The sequence below is a fragment of the Eptatretus burgeri genome, chromosome 1, assembly GCF_056783735.1.
Source record: "Eptatretus burgeri isolate ZD-2024b chromosome 1, Ebu_testis_v1, whole genome shotgun sequence".
NCBI classification, from domain to species: domain Eukaryota; kingdom Metazoa; phylum Chordata; class Myxini; order Myxiniformes; family Myxinidae; genus Eptatretus; species Eptatretus burgeri.
This window is the reverse complement of record NC_140961.1, coordinates 30,592,240-30,613,685: the sequence shown is the minus strand read 5'-3', so window position 1 is coordinate 30,613,685 and position 21,446 is coordinate 30,592,240. Positions and strand designations below refer to the sequence as shown.

The 21,446-nt window shown below is 40.4% G+C and overlaps 2 protein-coding genes across 5 annotated transcripts in view; both read left to right on the top strand.

Moving 5' to 3' along the window:
* KIF11 (kinesin family member 11) overlaps positions 1-21,446 on the top strand; it is a 146,950-nt gene that overhangs the window by 40,178 nt on the left and 85,326 nt on the right. For all 4 annotated transcript variants that reach the window (XM_085877547.1, XM_085877558.1, XM_085877530.1 and 1 more), the window contains exons 14-18: positions 317-505; positions 5,007-5,214; positions 5,326-5,498; positions 5,810-5,935; positions 6,075-6,233. In XM_085877547.1, coding sequence (XP_085733673.1) covers positions 317-505; positions 5,007-5,214; positions 5,326-5,498; positions 5,810-5,935; positions 6,075-6,233 — 855 coding nt within the window. The remainder of the gene's footprint in view (positions 1-316; positions 506-5,006; positions 5,215-5,325; positions 5,499-5,809; positions 5,936-6,074; positions 6,234-21,446) is intronic.
* LOC147034161 (uncharacterized) overlaps positions 15,692-21,446 on the top strand; it is a 10,840-nt gene continuing 5,085 nt past the window's right edge. The window contains exons 1-2 of the mRNA XM_085870882.1: positions 15,692-15,856; positions 19,458-19,520. Of these exons, the coding sequence (XP_085727008.1) occupies positions 15,692-15,856; positions 19,458-19,520 (228 nt within the window). The remainder of the gene's footprint in view (positions 15,857-19,457; positions 19,521-21,446) is intronic.

Below are 21,446 nucleotides of genomic sequence, written 5' to 3'. Positions count from 1 at the left end.
GCTCTAATTCCACGGAGACCCCTACAGCCTGTAAAAGATAGCCATACGGCGTAGGGCCACCCTGAGGCCACCTCAGAAACTCTGTGGCCGCCACACGTTTCTGTCAATTCAGGGGGGGTACGGCGTCGTATCCTAGCCGTAGAGCAAATGTGACTCTTGCTTAAGGTATGATTTTTTTTTTATACATATATATTTTTTTCCGACGAAAACACAAAATTGATTAAAATCTCAAAACTCGGAGAGGTTGGGTATTTTTTTTTGTCGCTGATGTAAACAATTTTATCCTTCCTGTTTTTATTTATTTATTTATTTTCAGGTTACAGATTTGTTCAGTCAGAGCCAGCTGGAGCTTTCTGAACAAATCGCTTGTCTGCAAAAGCGTGAACAGGAACTTCAAGTTACGCAGCAGGACCTGCATGAAACCCGTGATCAGTTGGCTTTATCAGATTTTGTAGTGAGCGAGCACAGGAGCTCTGAACAGGAGCTCTACGGTACAGCTGTGCAGGTTGGTGATTAAGTTACATCAGCCATTGATGTTGGATGCCTGCCTGATAACCCACATTTTTGTCGGATTACTTTAAATCAATTCCAGGACTGTAGCAAGTGTTATGCTGCCTTGCAGTTCACGAGCACCATGGGAGGGATTGTTTTGCTGTGTGAGATGGTGGTAGTTTTTGGTGTGTGGTATGTAGTGCAGTACTTCAAAGTTTCTTCGACTTTATTTATTTTTCTTTACAACTGTGCCATTTGCAAAAATATTTAACTGTTCAGTGTTCAGTTTTGTCTTCATTTGTTTTACAATATTTTCTCTTTTGTTGTTATTCTTGAAATTGCTGTCTTCCCTTTACTTTTCTTTACAGACTTACTAATTCCCCCAGAATGTGTATTTTTGTATGACTTGTTATACCTCCTCCCACCAGGACTGGCGATATGCCATACATATTTACCTCTGCTACCGAAGGTGGAAGGAGGTTGATTTCACCCCTGTCTTTCTGTCTGTCTTTGTCTTTGTTTCTGTGCAGGATATCTCAAGAAGTTTTGGACGGATCCGGATGAAATTTGGTGGACAGGTTGAGTGTGTGAGGACAAACTGATTTGATTTTGGTGACGATCCAGATCCAATAAATTTTTTAAAAGTGATTCTTCGCCATTGAGAGAATGGGGCTAAACCGACGTATAGCATGGTATCTCAAAAAGTTGTGCACAGATTCGGATGAAAGTTGGTGGGCAGGTTGGGTGTGTGTGACAAGGACGAATTGATTCGATTTTGGTGAAGATCTGAATCTGATAATTATTTAATTTTTAAAAGTAATTCTTCACCATTGAGTGATAGGGTCAAAAATGATGTATAGCATTATATTTCAAAAATGTATTGGGCCCGATATGTTCTCGTGGATCAGGCATTGCGTGGTGGAGGTGTATGTGCTCTTCAGAGTGCCCTTCTAGTTGCATTATAATCACAGGCAAAGCGTTACATCACCGAATTTGTTGTCCTTCAGATCGATATCCTGTCTGCTAGCATTTCTTAATAATAATAAAAGTATTTATATCGCACTTTTGCCAATGAAAACAAAGCGCTGGACTTTAAAGATCCCATCGTATCTTTGGTATCGGTGGACTTTAAATATCCCACAGTGTCTTTGGCGCTCGTCGACCTTAAAGGGGAACCCAAATGCTCAGACCACGTCGATGCTAATCTATCGATTGATACCCTACAAAATAGATATGATGTATCTTTTTCCGATTTATATCTTAGGTAATTTTGCAATTTAAAGACAATCTTGTTCCTCACGATTATCCACGACATCTGACCATGAAGGTTATTGCCGCTTTCGTATTGTTTACGGCTTACATTGCGGTATGATTTAACCTCAGCGGCGAATAATTTTTGAATTTCTACAAAGATGCCAAGTCGATGCATCCTTGGTGGTTGTAATACAAACCGAGATGGTTTCATGCTACACCAATGGCCGAACCACCCTAACTTTGCCAGAAATTGGATGAGGTTTGTCCGAAATACCCGTTAGGGTGCATCAAACGCCCCCTTTTTTGCGAAAGTTTGAAAAACATAACGGCGATAGGACAGGTGTGTTCGAATACATGAAAAAACATTTCTCTTTTTTTTTTTTCAGAATTTTCGGTCATCATCTTGGGGGGGGTCCACATCGGGGTCAAAGTTCAGGCACGCAGCTCCTGCGCATTTTTCAGATTAAGTGTTATTTTTCACTGTATTGTGATCAAAACTTGTGTCTGGTGGTGAAATAATTCTGACATATCAATGTACTGCGAAAGTTTTTCAAACTTCCAAATTTTTCACCTTTTGTTGCCTTGTAGTCTGGAATTGAATTGCATTCAATCAGACTTTTTCTACCTTTTATTTACACATCGTACCCCCCAACTTCCAAGTGAAAAACAAATTCCACAGATTTCAGAAAATTAATTTAAAATACAAAACTAGAATATCTTGGTTGGATTCATCCCTCCTGGAGTTAATATAATTGGTAGTAGCTGAACCTTTGAAAGACTCTATTGATTCCAAGGGGGCCTTGTCGTCATCTACCGCTAACTGCTACTTACTTACCGTGAGTGATAGATGAGTTCTCTCGTTTCCCATTCGCTTTTCCTTGTCCTGACATGACAACTTGCACCATGATTAGATGTCTTCGTCAACTCTTTGCTATATTTGGTATGCACTGCTTGCTTGCATTCTGACGGGAAGTTCCTTTGTCGTCAGAATTGAAGCACTTCCTCCACTCCCGTGGTGTCTCGACCAGTCGCACTACCCCCATATAATCCCAGAGGGAACGGCCAATGTGAACATTACAACTGTGTGATTTGGGAGAATATTGCTTTGGCTCTCAAATTGTGAGGTCCACCAATTCCTCAATGGGAGAACGTTCTGTCAGATGCTTTACATTCCATATGTTCACTGCTCTCAACTGCTACAAATGTTTATCCACACGAGCATTTATTCAATTACCAACGTCTGTCTACAAGAGGTTACTCAATTCTGGCATGGATATCCTCACCTGGACCTGTTCTCTTAAAATGTCACGTGTGGCAATCAAACTATGATCCTGTCATTGTGGAAGTAGAACTGCTTGAGGCTAACCCTTGGTATGCTCACGTGTGCTACCCTGGCGGTAAAGAGAGAACTGTGGTTCTGCGTGACCTGGCACCATGTGATGAGGTCCAAAACTGGTGGCTTACATCCTCCTGGTCATGGACGCAACCCAGGGGATCTATCACACAATCACTTCATGACTGGTAAAGAAGATACCACCAGATTCTCAGATGTTGGAAGCACTCCTGAGGATGTTCCTGATGCTCCGTCACTGCGCAGATCGGGGTGTGACCAAGAAAACACCTGATCTCCTGAATCTGTAGCGGCTTACTAGTTTATTGTTTCAAGTGGGGGGAGAATGTCATCGATTGTTATTCCAAATCCTCCATACTATAAACCCTAGAGCCTAGATCTTTTCCTTTTCCCATAGTTAAACAAGAACAACAACAGCATCAGCGTCATAGGTTGCATATCCAGATCCTCCCATTACCCGAAGTTAATGCGATATTCAAGATGGATACTGAATGAGCTTGTGTGGATGGATAGATAACGGTTGCCCTGTTTTTATGATGTCTTGCGAATAAAGCCTTTTCAATACTTATCACCCCCCCCCCCCGCAATCAGCCATTACCCCACAATACCCACCACCATCCCACAACCCCAATCCCTCCACCCTCGTACATTGGGGAGGGACATCGACACCACAGACATTACTATGGTACACGGCACGGACACAACTGGTGTTTGGGGAAAGTATGAAATGGGATGATCCTGGAACATACAAGACACCTGGTCAGCCTGTGATTGGACAAAGCAATCGTCACCGATTTTGTCCGCGATGTCTGAGTGTGCTGGGCGGTGCCTATCTGTCGGGTGATGATGGGTATTTCTGCTCAAGTAATGTATATAAACCGGTTAATCGATCAATACAAAATCCTTCTTTTAGAAACAGTCGATCGAACAGAAAATGAAACCCTACCAAACTGAAGTGATCATGTGACCAGTGTTTTCATCTTCACAAACACTTCCACCTTTTTTCTTCTGAATCTCTTGAACAAGGCTCGAAACGATTCTGCTCCACAATTCCTCTGAAAGCGTTTCCATCACTAATTTTGTCTCCAATAGTTTCTCAAAAATCCCAATGGTCACTTTTAACATTCTGAGAACCATCAGTGTGGCGAATGACTGTGGAATCGGTATTCGAATCGGAGCTCAACCTGCAATGTTTCTCGATGTAAAACTGCCGTTCGGATCAAGGCGAGTTCATGTGATGTCACTGGCGAAATCAAAAATCGACACAAGGGCTTTTTTTCGACACTTTGTGATTGGCAAAAATAATTTAAAATATTTTATTCCCCTTTGAATTGGACTGTGATTAATGATTCTCAATGGTTTTTAGAAAGAAAAAAAAATTGTTTGGGTTCTCCTTTAAAGATCCTACAGTGTCTGTCGAATTGTTGGCGAGATAACACCGGCACCCTGAGCAAGTTCGAAATTTGTGCTTTGAATGCCACTGGAAAGTCAAAGGCAAAAACCACACAGTATTTTCCTTGCTTATACAACTGTTTTTGTAGGGCATGAGGAAGAGTGGGTGCTACAGATAGGTTTCGACGGAGGCATTCTGCAAGATCGTTTTCATTTTGAGCATGTGCATGAGTGAACTTCACGTTAGGTCTGGTGGTTTCCCCATTTCTGCGACACGTACAGTGCAAAGTGCGATGTTTGTCCGAGCCATTGCTTTATACATCGACTCTTAAAGCTTTGGGATTAAAAAAAATTGCTTAATTTGGAATGTTTTCAACATTTTCAAAATTCCTTAAAATCTTTACCATCAGTGAGGGTTACAAATTGCTGCCTCTTTATTGTGGCCCGCCAATCTGACGAAACATTGAACACCGCTTACTGTAGTAAGTATCTTTGATCTTCTTGCTGTGCCATGCAGTTGCTGAAAACAGCAGAGGTGAGCACGCAAGACGTGAACAGTTTGCACAGTAAGCTGGACCGCACAAAAGATGCGGATCAACATAACCGGATGGTAATGAAGCGACTGGAAGAGTCACTGGGCATTCACTTTGATGAAGCCAAGCTGCAGCTCCAGAATTGGCGAGAACATGACAAAACCATGCTTGCAGAATATGGTACTGCACTTGGTAAGTGCTTAGGTAGTCAAATGAAATGCATTGGTATGTGTCCAAGTGGGGGCATTGACTTTGTATGGTGCTGTGTTCACCTGAGTTAAAGCAATTTGGTATGTTGTGCAGGCCATGTTCAGGAGAGGAGTGCAATCCTCTCCAAGGCCTCCATTGATGGTCTGTTAGGCTGTGTTGCCAAGTTGAAGGAGGTTGTGAAGACAGAATTAGAGACCTGTGCACAGGAACTTGCTGACCTACGTGATTTAGGCCCGGAGACTCATCGGAAACTTTCATCCAGTTTGGTGAGTTTTATTGTTTGGTTTGTTCTGAATGTCCATGGATCTTCATGAGGAGTCATTTTTCTTTTCCTTTTTTAGAAGTTTTTGAGCCTAAAATATGATCTCTGTTCCAATGGCATCAAGAAACTCAACCGTTGTTGGGAAAAATAGGTGGCTGGCCAGAAAATGTGAACTGTGGTCTCAAATTCCAACTTTGTGAGACCTTGATTGTTTTGTGTATAATCTGGCCAGGTAAATAATATTTGGTTTTATGTTTTCGTGTTTTTGCTTAAATTATTTTAACATACTTAGAAGATGCATTGCTTTACCTTTAGGAAGCCATTTGTCAGGTGCTTGAAGGCAAGTTTCAGGAGACACTGCTTCCTTCAATCACCACAGTATTGCACATGAATGACAACATGAAACGTGCTGTGCATGACCTACGTATAGCCTGTGCTCAGGTATGTGACCCTGATGTGGTTGCTTCCCTCTGAAACTGCTTTATGTACCACAGCAACTACAATTGTCTTGTACTGATTAAAATACTGCATATAATTGGGAATGAGGTTTATTTTGTTTGTTCATTTATTCTGGTTTCAGGGCCAAGAAATCAAGGCTGTCACGAACACGTTTATAACTCAGCATTTTGCTGCCATTGGCAAAGCAAGGGACATGACTACTGCGTTACTGGCTGAGCAGGTGGAGGAGAATGTCAGGCTCAGAGAGCACATAGCCAGTTTCAGAAAGCAGCAGGAAGATGTGAGTATCACACAAATCTATAATAATATATGTAGTCGGGGAATTTTGTTGGCTGTGAGACTATCCCATTTCCCCCATTGACTTTAATGTTAACTCGAGGGTGTTGGGGTGGTGGGGGGGACTATTTGATCCTGTCAAGAAAAAGGAGTAAAAAATTTTTTCTCACAAACACATATCCTGAGGCACCAACTTCTCCCCACCTCTTCCACTCATCCTGAACAAGCTTCTCCCCATTAAATTGTTTCTGGAACCAAGCTCTTCCATGAGCCTTGATGATGCATCAAAAACTCTTTATTCTATTTGTTTTTTTTTACCCCCCCCTATTTTATTTTACCACTCACCCATGACCACCCACCCTCCACCCTCTTTCTTTTACCTATTCACACCCCCATTTGAACAGAGATTCCTTCCCTTTATATCCTTACCTATGAATAATACTCCCCTGTGCTATAAAACTTTACACTTAAAACGATGTATTTCAGATATGGCATCCATTAAAAAAAAATCCGTTGAAGTAAAAGCACTTCCATATAAATGACCTCAAAACTCTGGGAAAGTGTAGAGCCAAGCAAAAACCAAACCAAAGAGTGGAGAAAATCACAACCTTGGAATTTAAATGTGAAACATAATGAATGTGGACAGTATCAAAAAAGTATCATCGAAGGAATCACCAAGACAACCGTAAATAAAGCACACAGAGGTTTAAAAAGATTTAATGGATGTCAAGAAAATGATGGAAAAATAATTTACTATAATTTTAAAATGATATGTGGTTCACGAGGAGCTCAGAGCAGAACGCTGAGGGGGGTTTATCATTTTGTCTCGACTCGATGAAGATATTTATCCTAAGGACAAAACTCCAACATATTATTTATCAACATTCCAGAAGGTGATGAAAGTTATAAGAAAAGGCGTTTTTAATAAACTACAAACCCAACATATATTTACTGGAAGCCTTTTTGAATCAATTTTGAAATATGAACAATTTTATTTTAAATACAAAAAATATAACATATAAATCAGTAAGAGATATAACTAAGAAAATTTTATTTTAAACACAAAAATATAATATACAAGTAGGTCCGAGAAAATCATCTCTTGCTGATTTATAGACACTTTTTTGCTTAAAATATAATCTTCTGAGTGATCAGCAAGAGATTTCACCAATATTTTATTTTAAAGACAAAAGTATCCATAAATCAGTAAGAGGTTTCACTCAGAAAATTTTGTTTTAAACACAAAAGTGTGTGTGTGTCCAATAAAATCATCTTTTTTTTTTTTTTCCTGTTATATAAATGTGGTGAATATAACTCATTGCCATGTTTGTTTGCATTAAGGATTACAAATATTACAACAAACACTTACAATCATGCAAACACACTCAATATATTTCAACTAATCCAACCAATAGAGGAAGAAAAACAACATTGTTTTTCTCAACGGCCTTGTTAAAACGTAGTTATGAGAGACATCTTCAATCGTGCAAACAAAAAGAACTTGGAAGATACAGTCGGGTTTGTTATTGAAAAAACTGTTGGGGCATTTGAGGATCATATAAAAATTAGAATTTTAAGTTTAAAGAGCCAGAACCAATTTTGGTATCTGAAGCAATTGTGAAAGTTCCTTTGGCTGTTGAAACTCATTAACAAGAGCCTGAGGGAATTTAATACCATTAAATTCTATATGGGAGTAAAATTACATTTCACAAAATAAGACAATGGATGAAATGAAAGAAGAAAGAAGAAACACCTTAAATGAGAACAACCCCCCCTCCCCCCCATTTTTTTTGGGGGGGGTGGGGCGGGAGGGAAGACAATGTCGAGGCTCGCATGAAAGCTAAAACGCAGAACGTGAGATGAGTGGTGGAAGAGAAAAGGACAAAACAGTGGGGAACAGACAGGAGACTTGTGGAAGGTAGAGGGATGGGGTGGGGTACACAGGGTAAACAAGATGGATACCTCAAGGACTTTCAGGTCCTTATACAACAGGGACTTCCAGGAAGGAAAGCAGGGAATTTTGAAGGAGGTGGCTTTGGGGTGGAACAACGCCAATGGAAAAGATCATGGTTTTTGATGGGGTTAGATAAGAGGTGGTGATGAACAGTTGCTTTGAAGACCTGGAGGGAAGAGTGGGATTGAAAAGAGTGTGGGAGTTTGTTCCAAAGGTGTGGAAAAAAGAAGAATGAAAGAGTGAAGGTGGGCAGTGATTCTTGATTTTGGTAGTTTTACGAGAAGGGGGTTGCTGGCAGACCTTGAGCACCTTGCAGAAATATGGCGAGACATGTCGGGGGAGGGGGGGAGGAGGGGCGAGACCAGAGAAGAGACTGCAGAAGACAGAACGACCACCGATCTGCCTGCGGTGAGAGAGAGTGAGAGACCCGATGACTTCGCCTCATTGTGGGAGATACGAATGGTCCTAAATGCTTCCGTTTCCACAGCGTGAAGCTGAGAAAGGTGAGAGGTGGGGGCACCAGCCTAGAGGGGAGAGCAGTACTCCATCAGGCTGCGGATGAGAGCTTTATACGTTGTCAGGAGCTCAGGTGTGCCAAGGAAGGACTTCGCCCGACAGAGGATGCCCAGTTCGCGATTGACTTTGGAGGCCACCTTGGAAATGTGGCTTTACCCGGAAAGATCATGGCAGATGGTGAGACCCAGAAGCTTGAATGAAAGGACTTATTTAAGAGGATTGTTGAGAAAGTAAATGGAGATGGTGGGGTGCTTTCAAGACGGTCCTTTCGGAGAGACAAGGTGAGAGTGTGAGATTTGTCAGGATTGAAAGACCCGTTCCACGCGTTGGACCAGCTTGTGATTTTTATCCAGATCTGCAGAGAGTGAAGAGGCTGCTGCTTGCCGATCTGAGGGATGACAGATGGTACGGCAGAGTGTGTAGTCCTCAGCAAAGAGATAAAGAGGATTTTCCAGGGAATCTGTGAGGGATCATTTATGAAAACCAGAAAAAGAACAGGGCCCTTAAGACTGTCTTGAGGAACTCTAACCTGGACAGGAAGAGGGGATGAGATTACTCAATTAAGGCCACATGTTGGCTGTGACGAGAGGAAGTCTGCGAGCCATGAGTGGAGATGGCCTTGGATACCGTAAGAAGAGTTTGCTGAGCAGGGCAGGGTTTCAGACCGTATTGAAGGTATGCGATATGTCTCAGGAGATTGCTCTGATTTCATGTCTGGCATTGAGGATCTCCATCCATTGTTGGGGAGCAGAAACAGCATATCCAGGTTAGAGCGACCTTGCCTGGATCCAAATTGTTGATCGGAATTCAAGCGATTGGTGAAGAGGAAGGATTTAATGTCTGAAGTGATGATAGATTCCATAACCTTGCTGGTGATTGGGAGAAGGCTGATTGGTCTGTTGTTGCAGGGATTTGTTTTTGCACCTTTTTTATGCAGAGTGGTAATGTTTGCTGATTCCAATTAGATGGCAGATGACTTTGAGCAAATGAGAAGGTGAATAGAGCAGAGAGAAGGTGAGCAAGAGCAGCAGAGCAGGTTTTTAGGACATGGGGGCTGATGCCATTTGTACCGGTTGCAGAATCTGAGTCGGTTTGACAGGAAGCTCTCCTCTTTGTCAGAATCGGACACAGAGTCCAGGAACAGCTTGGTGTGACTGCGTAAGGTGGGTACAGAAAGTAATGGGTTTGGTACACAAGATTTGGAAGCAAACACGGATGTCAGGAATTTAGCCTTTTCACGTGCAGTGTCAACTGTGTGACCATTTGAGGTAATGGAAGGGATGGAGGGGAAACATGCACCAGAAACAGGCTTAACTCGGTGCCACCAGGATTTCGAGGTAGGAGACAGGTTTGAGAGTTCAGACTTGAAATTTGAAATGTGTTGTTTCCTGGCTCTCCTGAGGAAAGACACACACTTGTTCTGAGCTTTGTGGAAGGAACTGAGATTGCCTTCATGCGGTGAAGGCAAGTTGTTTCAGGACAATTGCCTCGCCGTAAGCTTCATTGTACCATGGGCGGGAGGAAGGGTCAGACAACTGAAGACGATATGGGACATATCAGTGCATGGGAGCGAGCAAGTTTCTTTGAAAGACTTCCCAAGCCGATTTGATGTCGGAGAAAGTGGAGATGGATGACCAGACTAGAAGTTTGGCTGCTTGAAGACCCTGCCAGTCGGTCTGAGTGAAATGTCGGACTCGACATCGCTGAGGTGGTTCTCTAATAACAGCCAGTGGTGTCTACTTTGTCAAGCATGTGGTCAGATGAACCGATTGGAGTGGAGGTAGAACAGCAGACGTTTTCAGGGAAATTGGTCAAAATCAGATCCTGAAGAGATGGAGTACCGTTTGTTGAGATCCGGGTTGGGATGTTGACGGATTATGTCAGTCCCAATGAGTCGCAGAAGTCTTTTGCTGAAGTGTCAACTTCATTTCTTCATTTCAACGTTTCCAAGATTGTAATGTTTATGATAAACTTCAGAGGTATGAAATGGATGTTGATGATAATAATAGTGAAGGAAGTGGTTTTAACATTGGGAAAATCATTTTCTCAGATGCACACATTTTGAAATTAGCTCCTCAAGCTTCTTCCTAAACTGATTTGCCAAGAGTAATAAAACTTAAATTGGCAGTTGTAAATGTTCAAAATGATGACAACAAATGCTTCCTCTCGGCTGTTGTTGCTCACTTACCCCCCCCCCCCTGCCCACAATGAGGCATTATAAAAAATATGAAAATACTTTAAATGTTAAAGGATTCTAATTTCCAACGAAGTTAAAGGATATATCTAACTTTGATAAAATGAGCAATCTCTCCATTAATGTGTATGCATAAACAGGTACAAAGAAAGTTCAAATATTGAAAATAACTACAAAATGATGAAACGCCCATTGACTTTACTATACATCGGAAGAAAATTCACATTATGCTTACAACAAAATTTTTTCAAGATTGACTTCTTCTCAAGCATATAATCAAACTAATAAGACATATCCCTATGAAAGATTCGAACAACATTCCATATTTCTCAAACCACAAATCAACTGAAATCAATATTTCAAAAGTGGATTCAGTGGTAGATTTCAATGATGTAAATAAATCCATAAAGCATCCATTCGTGATGCATGCCGACTTTGAAAGCATCAGATGGTACTTTTCAAATCCAAATCAATCCTACACCAAGCCATAGCAAAAGCATACTCCTTGTGGGTTCTATTATTATATCAACTCATCTGTTGGAGACCAATATAATAAATTAGAAATGTACAGAGGAGAAGATACCCCTCAAGAGTTTGTAAAATGATTAGAAAAGATTGTATTCAATGAACAGAAGTAATGCAAAAAACTTGTATACCAATTAAATTAACACAAGATGAGGAAGAAGAGTTTAAGAACTCCAACAGATGTTATCTTTGTCAAGATGTAATCAGGAAAGAACCAAAAGTTAGAGACCATTGTCATCTTAATGGTAAATATGGAGGATCTGCGTATCAAAGTTGTAATCTCAATTTTAAACTCCCGACACAAGACAGATTGGAAATTGATTGGGATAAAAATGATGATGCCGAAGCTTGCAAGTCTTACCAAAATATGTGTGAAAGCAATGGTGATAAAGAACCCATTTTGGATATGGTTATGTTTAAAAGCTGACATACAAGCTGCGCAATTGACCTGGGTTCTCAAAAGGAAACTATAACGTCTAATAGAGTGGATACTTCCTGATACATTGAAAGAGGAGAGCGTGAAGAAGTTGATACATATTGTTTGCTTTTGGAAGAAACAATTACAGATTAATGCACATAATGGTGTTGTGAGTAGTCTCACATAATTTTTCGATAAATGAGTAGGAAAGTGCCAACTGTGATACATGTTAATCTAATCATTTTTAATAAACTAAAATGATTCATACAAAATCAAAAGCTTTGTATGATTAACGTTAATGAAATTCAGAGAAAAGGGGCTGTAAGAATTCATGTTTTGCTCACTGGCTCATTGAAAAAGAAAAAATACTGGCTCACTGAAAATTAAAGTGTCCAAACTGATGTTGAAGAAATATTCAGTCAGACAAGTGGAGGATATATTATATTCCTCCCTCTTTTATTGGCAGGTCTTGGTGTGGCGGTAGCTTTGACGGGTGGTATTTCCACAGTGGTAAAAACTGGTAATGAAAGGAAGGCTCAAATCCAGGCTCAAAAAGAGATGGAAATACGTTACAGAGTTGGAGAAACAAATTTGTGGAAGTGGTATCATTGTAGATTTTGCTGAAAACAACCAAAAGGGGTAATGGATTATATCTTTCTCATAAATAAATGAGTATTGATGAGTGGTTTAAATAATTTGGAAAGAATACAACATCAAATGTAGAACTTGCCAAATATTGTGGGAAAAAAAAAAAAGAAAGAAAAACAACAAAATTGATAATGTGGTTATTTGTATGAGAGATGAACTTCCAAAGCTGTCTGAAAATACAAAACATTATTATGAATTTAGAAGATAATAATGGGAATGGTTCTCATTGGGTTTGCTTTCATAATAGTCGAGAGAAATATTATTTTGACAGTTATGGTCTTCCACCACCTGCAATGAAATTCTTATGGAATGGTGTTTATCATATATTTCAAGTCCAAGACTTCATTTTAATTGCTGTGGACATTTATGTTTGTATCTATTATTTTATCTTGACAATAATCAGGATTTTTTTGATGTCATTATTCATCTAATATTTTGTTTCTTGTTCTGGAAGTGAAGAATCATTCATGATATGAATGATTTTGAAAAATGACTTGTTGGAAAAAATGGTTCTTCCTTTAGTGTATCCCAAGAACTGGATATTGATTTGTCAAATTATTATACAAAGGCCCAGGCTGAATGACAGAAGGTGGCCCATGCACACACAAGGAGGGGAAGGGTTGGGATGAGGGTGGGGGTGCACTTTCCCCAATTATATTTATTTCAATTTAGTAAATGGAAATTTAAATCGCTCCACATCTTGCACACACTGAATCAAAACACATTACTAAGCACAAATACAAGCCCTTACGATCACTTCACAGCAATTTAATGTATTCCCACTTTTGAATGGCATCTTCCCATTCATATCTATTATATAGATGCACTCAATTTTTAACATAAATGTACATAATGCATCTTCATTTTTAAATCCTGACCACATTGGGAATTTAAAGATTGTGGGATTGATACATTGATTGGACACGGTTGTTTTGTGTGTTGATAGTGTAGTGATATTGAAGGTGCTCCAGGTGGTGCTAAGTTCACAGGTTTGGAGAGAAGAGAGATCACAAAGAGCTTTTCTTGATGTGAGCGAAGGTTGGCTGCTTTTCTCAAACGATGGAATGTAGACGAGCAAGTTTCTCGGGAAGGACATTGGGAGGTGGGAAGGAAAGTAAAATGATTGCCTCATGGCAAACTTGAAACGAGCTTGGGTGAACAGTTAAAAATGCTTCACTCATTTGTGTGAAAGGGTGTGAATTCAAGTTCCTGAAAGCAAACAAATCACTTGCCTGCCATTTATGGAATGTTGATTATTTGAGATGGGCGGGAGGGAATCTCTAACCACAAGGCAAACTGAAGTCTGTTTGTCTTCCTCGAGCTAGAAATATACACAAGCTGCTTTTATGAACACAATTCTTAACAAAGCCATGTCGGCAGGCCAAGCCCAGGAAATATGTCTCAAAAAAAACTTTTGATAGCATTTTTTTGTTCAAAGCTGGCAACCGTGCTCGAAAGTATCGCTATGGTCCAGGCATTCAGAATCACCCGGTTGCCAAAATGGCATTTGACCTTTAAGGTCAAATTTGGAGGTCAAACAAGGTCAAAAATTGTGTTTTCCCTCTTTTATCTTGTACTTTCAAATAATCTTGGGTCTGGCATGAAATATTGATGAAATACCAGGGTTTTAAATTCCATATTAATAGGTAAACATGAAGAAATCCTTGAATATAAATGTTGAATTCTCTTTAATGCATTGTTTTTTCAGGGAGTTGGGACACCCTCTCCTGACTGATACTTTTATCGACTTGACTTTTAGATAACGTACAAGAATCATTATGGAGCACCTTCCCAGGGACTTGAAAGTACAAGTGACCTAATTAGCATAATTTTTACAGTCATATAGAAGGTCAAGGGTAAAAACAAATAACATACTGTCCGTTCATAATCCTAAGGAAATGGGTTTTTCCTTCTCAAATAAAAACTACAAATTTGATCGCCATTAAACTTTGCCTGTGTTCGTTTAAAGTTCGTCAATATCTAGGAAGAGATAACACACTCTAACAAAATTTGAAGATTTTGTTATACAACTATCCATTAAAAAGGTCCGCTTTCGCCGCGCAGCCATTTTCGTTTGCAATGCTGTATGAAACACCTGTGCAAGATCGAAAGCAGAGGGTCACTAAGACAATCAAAGTGGACAGGCAACTGAGAAAGACTGTTTAATGCGACACAAGCTGGGCGAGTAGTCGATCTTCACAAAGTATTGGAGCATGAACTGTCAGTTGTACCACTTACTTTGGCAAACACAGATAAAAAGATGAACGGTACCCCAAAGTCTGCAATGCTTCCCTTGCTAACCACTGATCTTGGTGTAGAGAAAGTCAAAGGAACACCGGAGACAACAGGAAAAACATACATCATAATCGATGGCCATGCATTGATTCAGTCCCTCGAGAAGCCACCAAAGTGCAAGACCTTTGGTGACTATGCCAAAAACTTCACGAAGACTGTGGTGAAGCAGTTCAGTGACAGGGTTTCCAGGATTGACGTTGTGTTTGACCAATACTGGCCTTTGTCTATCAAGTCAGCTCCAAGGACCAAAAGAGCTGGGCAGATGAAGAGACCAATCCGAAAAGTGATCGACCGAGAGGATCTTCATCTTCCCCAAGCATGGAAGAACTTCATCGCTTTAGATGGAAACAAGGATGACCTTGCCATGTTCCTAAGTGACAGACTTGCGAAGCACAATGACAGAGACAGAGGTAGTTGTTGGTGGCAGCAAACCAAACGGATATTCGACAACACGGGGAGTCATCCCAACACTACAGGCAAACCATGAGGCGGACACAAGGATCATCCTCCATGCCCGTGAAGCCATTGATGCTGGATTTGAAAGCATAATCGTGAAGTGCCGGGACACAGACGTCCTCCTCTTGCTCATTCACTCTTGAAGGGAAAAACTGTGCCAAGTGTGGATGATGAGCGGCACCTCCAAGGGGCAGGAATGCTTTCCAGTGCACATCATCAATGAGAACCTCCCCCGAGTAGTAGTGGAGAATGTGCTTGGCTTCCATGCCATAACCGGCTGCGATACTGTCTCGTCCTTTGCTCGGCATGGGAAGAAATCGTGTTGGAGGGTGTATTTGCAACATGCAGAGCTGTTGCAAGGTGTTGGTAGGGATGGTCCGTTAGACAAAGTTGAAGAGTTCGTACGCCTGTTGTACAAGGCACCGTGCTCTACGTCGGGTGTTGATAGGGCCAGACATGACTTGTTCCAGAAAGGAAAAAAAGGCAATTGAAATGTTGCCACCAACAAGTGATGCACTGGAGTTACATCTCTCACATGCCAACCACCAGGCCAAAGTGTGGCTGCAGGCAAACAAATCTGACGTCGTTATCCCAAGCCCTCAGAAGACAGGAGGTTGGCAGGTAATGGGCAAACGGTTAGAAGTGGTGTGGTTACAGAAGCCATCTGTTCCAAGCAGCTGTTTGGAGTTGGTTACTTGTGGATGCAAAACTAAGTGCCGCACACACACTTGCATTTGTCATCGGAAGGGGCAACCATGTATACCTGCATGCGGTTGTGATGCAGATGGATGCCTTAACACAGCAGGCAGTGGACATGGTCTGGATCAATCTTAAGGATTTCAACAGCAACATTAATTGGCAAAGGTCATGGGACACCGGGAAGATGATGTTCAGCCATCGTAGTGCCTTCTTGATGAAGAAACTGAATTGTTTTCAGGAAGAAGTGACATTAAAGGGACAAGTCTTTACTTTGTGTGTATTCCGATCCATAATGGAGTAACGAGCATTTTCAATCCTAATTTCCTTCACAATTACCTATTATTTTGCAAATTTAAACCCTCGTATCTCTTTAATTCCTCAATGTTTCTTGCCAAACCTTACATTTGTTGAAAGCATACGACAAAAGAGGGAAAACACAAAATTTGACCTCCAAATTTGACCAAGGTCAAATGCCATTTTGGCAACCGGGTGTAGATGAAACCTTATACCATAGTGATACTTTCTAGCATGGTTGCCAGCTTTGAACAAAAAATGCCATCAAAAGTTTTTTTTGAGTGTCTTGGCCTGCCTACTAATGATGAATATTAATGTAAATATTGATATTCATCATTTAATATCCCCCACCAAATGATAGTTTTGAATATTACTGATTAAATAGGTCTCACCTTTACGATGGTAGTTCAAGTGGGGTCAAAAACTCGGAGATGAATGGGGAAAACATGTCCGTTTCTGTGTCAAGGTTGTTCAAAACAGTCCTCAACGAAATCCATGAACTCACTCAGAGTTTCACGAAGAACATCATTTTCGGTAATGAATTCTGAAAGGGCATCCTGTGATGCTTTTTTTTTCTTGTGATGAAAGGGACTTTTTTTTATACAACAGAGTTGTTTGTATCGCATTACATGTAAAGATAAATGAAACTTTACCTCGAGATGATCGATGGCTGAATTCAGTTTTAAATATACATCAGTAGAAAGACTATCATGTTTTGATTCAAAGCCATAATCGTCCCATGAACGGAAGTCATCCATGAAGAGTTTGAATTTTCAAACACGCTGCGATGAAAAATGAAAATAATTAATTAAGTTACGGCATACAGTACCTTTTGAGTATTCATATGCAATTTCAGCATGGCTTACATATGGGATACTGTGGAATGTTGTTTGGTTGCCAACATTGGTGGGTGGGAGATTCTGGCAACAGGTTAAAGTTGACCCTGTTGGGTTTTGGATGGTCTTTCTTCGAATGGGACCGAAACAAGCAGATTGCATTCAGTTTCACCAGCGTTAGGGTCATTCAAAATGTTCTCAAATAGATCACCTCACTCCAAGTTTTGCAAAGAATTTCCTTTTCGTTGAATTCTGCAAGGGTATCCTGTGAAAATAAGGATATACATTACTTGATCTTCATACAACAGAGCTGTTTGTATTGCATTATGTTCAACAATTAATGAAACTTTCCCTCATGTTTTGATTCAAAGCCATAATTATCGTCCCATGAAAGCGAGTCATCCATGATTGAGTTTGAGTTTTCAAATGTGCTTTGATGAAAAAGGAAAATAATAAATATGTGAAATAATTAATTGAGGTAGAGATATACTTGTATACAATCATTCACCTTTCTGTTGGCATTTCTTCAAAAATCACCATCACAGATATGGGCGTTTTGTCGAACCCTCCTCCACGGTTTATCTAGAATTGAGAGTGGGGAGGGGCATGGATCTTTCCAGAACAATGTTGCAGCACATTGTCCTCGTACTTTTCCACCTCCACGTACTATAGGTGGGAGGGAAGGCAAGCACACAGAGTACCTCTTCTGGGTTTATGCACACGTTTTCCAACTAAAATGTAATAAGCCCCAGAATCTCTCAACAATAACTTTCTGTTGAAGCTTGGGTGATAACTATAAATATGAAGTTGGCAAACTGGCTCAGTTGCAGTCTGAACAAAAGAAACAACCACCCACTGCCAAATTGTCAGCTTTTTATTTTTATTTTATTTTATTTTTTAATGGATAAGCACTACAAAAAACAAAAACAATGCCCACTTGTGCCATGAAATCAGAGTATCAAAAATACAAATGAGAACGAGAGGGGGAGCACTTGGTAGAGTGCAAAACCTCCGCCGCCAATACTGCTCGGTCACTCAAGTGAACCTGATATCTTATTCATTCAATTTGACGTCAACAGTGCTCACAGAGTTATAGCTTGCAACTTTCCCTTTTAATTTTAACTTTTACATACTCCATTCATTCGTCATAACTAGATTCCTTGAGACAGAAATTGATTTTACGTGGGTATATCCACCTGAAGTTCCAAAATCATCCGCAATTATAATTTTGTCATGTTTTTTTGTTGGAAATCACTTGTAAAATGCAGAAATGCAACAAAAAAAATCGAAATTTTGTTGAAAAAAAAAAAGTTGCAAAACTTTTTTTTTTGGTTGGAAATCACTTAAAACATGTAGAAATACAAAAATTCAAATATTTTTTTCAAAATGGCCGCCATAGCGGCCATATTGGACTTTGGACCAAGTCCAAAATCTAATGGCATGATCCTTGGACCATACCTAATCCCCCCACCAAGTTTCGTCAAAATCTGTCGGAGTTTTTCCGTAATACTTTCACAAACAAACAAACAAACAGACGAGTGAAAACAGTAACCTCCGTCCATCTTCGATGGCAGAGGTTAATAATAATAATAAAATAAAAACAAGGTGACAGCTGATGCACTGCAATCCACAACATCACTCAACTGACATAGCTTAAGATTTATTTATTTTTGGTATGATTGTCAACTCCACAAGCAAGTGCCAAGGATTGTGTTTCAGGAGTTTTTTTTTTCTTTTTTACAAAGGACATAAACCGCAAAGAAGGAGGGAAGGAAAACAGGTTTTTGTTTCGCTGTGTATACTCTTCCAAAGTTTATCTTTTGGTCGGGTATAAAGGCAAGAAATCTGTTCAAATGGGGGTATAAATAAGTAAGAGAAAGAGGGTGGAGGGTGGGTGACCAGAGGTGAGGGGTAGGCGGTAAAACAAAATATGGGGGTAAAAAAACATTAAAAAAATTTTTAAAAGAACGTTTTTGATGTATAGTTGAGGCTCTTCATGGAAGAGCTTGGTCCCAGAAACAATTTAATGTGGAGAGGCTTGTATAGGATGAGTGGAAGAGGTGGGAGAGGAGAAGGAGAAGTTGGTGCCACAGGAGATCCGTTTGAGAGAAAAAAAATTACTCCTTTTTCTTCACAGGGTCAAATAGTTTTTCCCCGATTTAACATTAAAATCAATGGGGAAAATGGGATAGTCCCACAACCAACAAAATTTCGTGTGTGCATGCGTGCGGACTCCTCCATAACTCCAAAACCATGAAACCTGGTGGCCTCAAACTTTGCTGGCATACGAAGAACTCCAGGGAAGTGCATGAGTGAAAATTGGTTGCTTGGATCAATTAAAACACCCTTTTTTGAAGGTAATTAACAGCCTTATTAGTTATATCCTTTACCAGGTGCATTCTCAGCCACCACGCTCTCAATGGGGTCTAAGGCGCATTCTGGGTTACATCGTTGAGGTCTGAGGCCGCCATGTTTTTTTTTTTGGCCTGCTCAACCATACGTTTGATTTGGAACAGGCCACAAGAATTTCTTAATGATAAAGGTTTTTTTTAATTTTTTTTTATTTTTGTCCACTTTCCTCAATCGTATTATTGAATACCTGATCATTATAGCTACAAATTACTGGGTACATTGCTATGCGTATAAACACCCAAAGATGCCAATGTTTGTGGCTTTATTTGATTTCCGCACATTCCGTAACCTCTATAATCTCTTAAACGAAGCCAAATTACAAAATTTAAGCTCCAGAATTGAACTTTGCCGCAGTTCCGACTGTGAAGAAAGTGTTCATTTGTCCAGTTTGGGCGTCTCCCGGAGGTGTGTGTTTAATATGACGGTTTGGTGATTGCTAATCACATGCCAAGCGAGCCGTTCTTTATCAATCGTTTCGTTGGAGTGCTTAAGCCACTTGGCGAGCACTCTACAATATTCGCACTGTCACTGAGTACTGCATATCGATCGACTTGAACAATGTTCCAGGCCACTTGCCTGCGATGGCCTCGTATTGTTCTGTGGTCACTTCCGCATAGATAAATATAAATAAAAAAATGAAACGTTTCATTGACATCAAGGCAGGATAGCCGAGAGATATGCACACTCACTCCAAGCTGTCTCGCCTGGGTTTGAATCCCGACCTTTCTGTAAACTGTCATCCCGCTGTTTCACAGGCAGGGTGATTCAACAATGTGTGTGCCGTAAAACTGGACGTCACATATACCGGAATACCCCCCCCACCCCCCGCTGCCTCTCGTCTCACCTCCCTCTCCACCCATTATCTCTATCTCTATCTCTATCTCTATCTCTATCTCTATCTCTATCTCTATCTCTATCTCTATCTCTATCTCTATCTCTATCTCTATCTCTATCTCTATCTCTATCTCTATCTCTATCTCTATCTCTATCTCTATCTCTATCTCTATCTCTATCTCTATCTCTATCTCTATCTCTATCTCTATCTCTATCTCTATCTCTATCTCTATCTCTATCTCTATCTCTATCTCTATCTCTATCTCTATCTCTATCTCTATCTCTATCTCTATCTCTATCTCTATCTCTATCTCTCTCCGAACGTATCTGGATGGTGGTTATCTCCGTATGTATCTGGACGGTGGTTATCTCCGTATGTATCTGGACGGTGGTTATCCCCATACATGTCTGGATGGTGGTTATTTCTGGATGGACCCTCCCCTCACCCTGCAATACCTTCCCTTCCCCCACCCCTCCTCACCCTCCCCCCCTTCTTCATTGCTCCCCCACCCCTCCTCGTCTCTTCCTCCCCTTACCCTACTCTCCCTCCACTACTTCTTACCCCCCTCCCCTTTTAATATTCCCGTCAGCAAAGCGACGGGTTGTATTTGTTAGTGGTGAATAAAATAGCCATTTGGAGCCACTTATTTTCCACTATCACAGAAAATTGACAAAATCTGTGACTTGAAACGGAAAACAGAATCTGACATGAGGGTAAAAAAAATCGGAATACTGTTGGAACCGCTATTCATGTCCGAGGTTCCTAAATGCTGTAAATGACGTTCCAGCGAAAACAACATGACAGACAGAGGAACCGATGGAGAAATCCGGCTACTTTAACATATCTGTACTATACAAGAGATGTTTATCTGTCTGTGCGTTTGTCCCCATTTTTCTCAGAGATTGCCAAACGGATCTTCGTCACTCTTTCAGAGTGACGTCACATCTACCGGAATCAATGGTTCATCTACCGGTTCATCAATGAGTGCTGGAGAGTGTTTTGACAAAAAAAATTAAATTTTGAGTATTTTTTTTTTTAATCTCTCTATAGTTCCTAAGCCTAGCTATGTGAAGGATAATATTAAATGATTTCTGACCCCATTACTTATTGGCTGTAGGGAAGTGTTTTAGTCTCC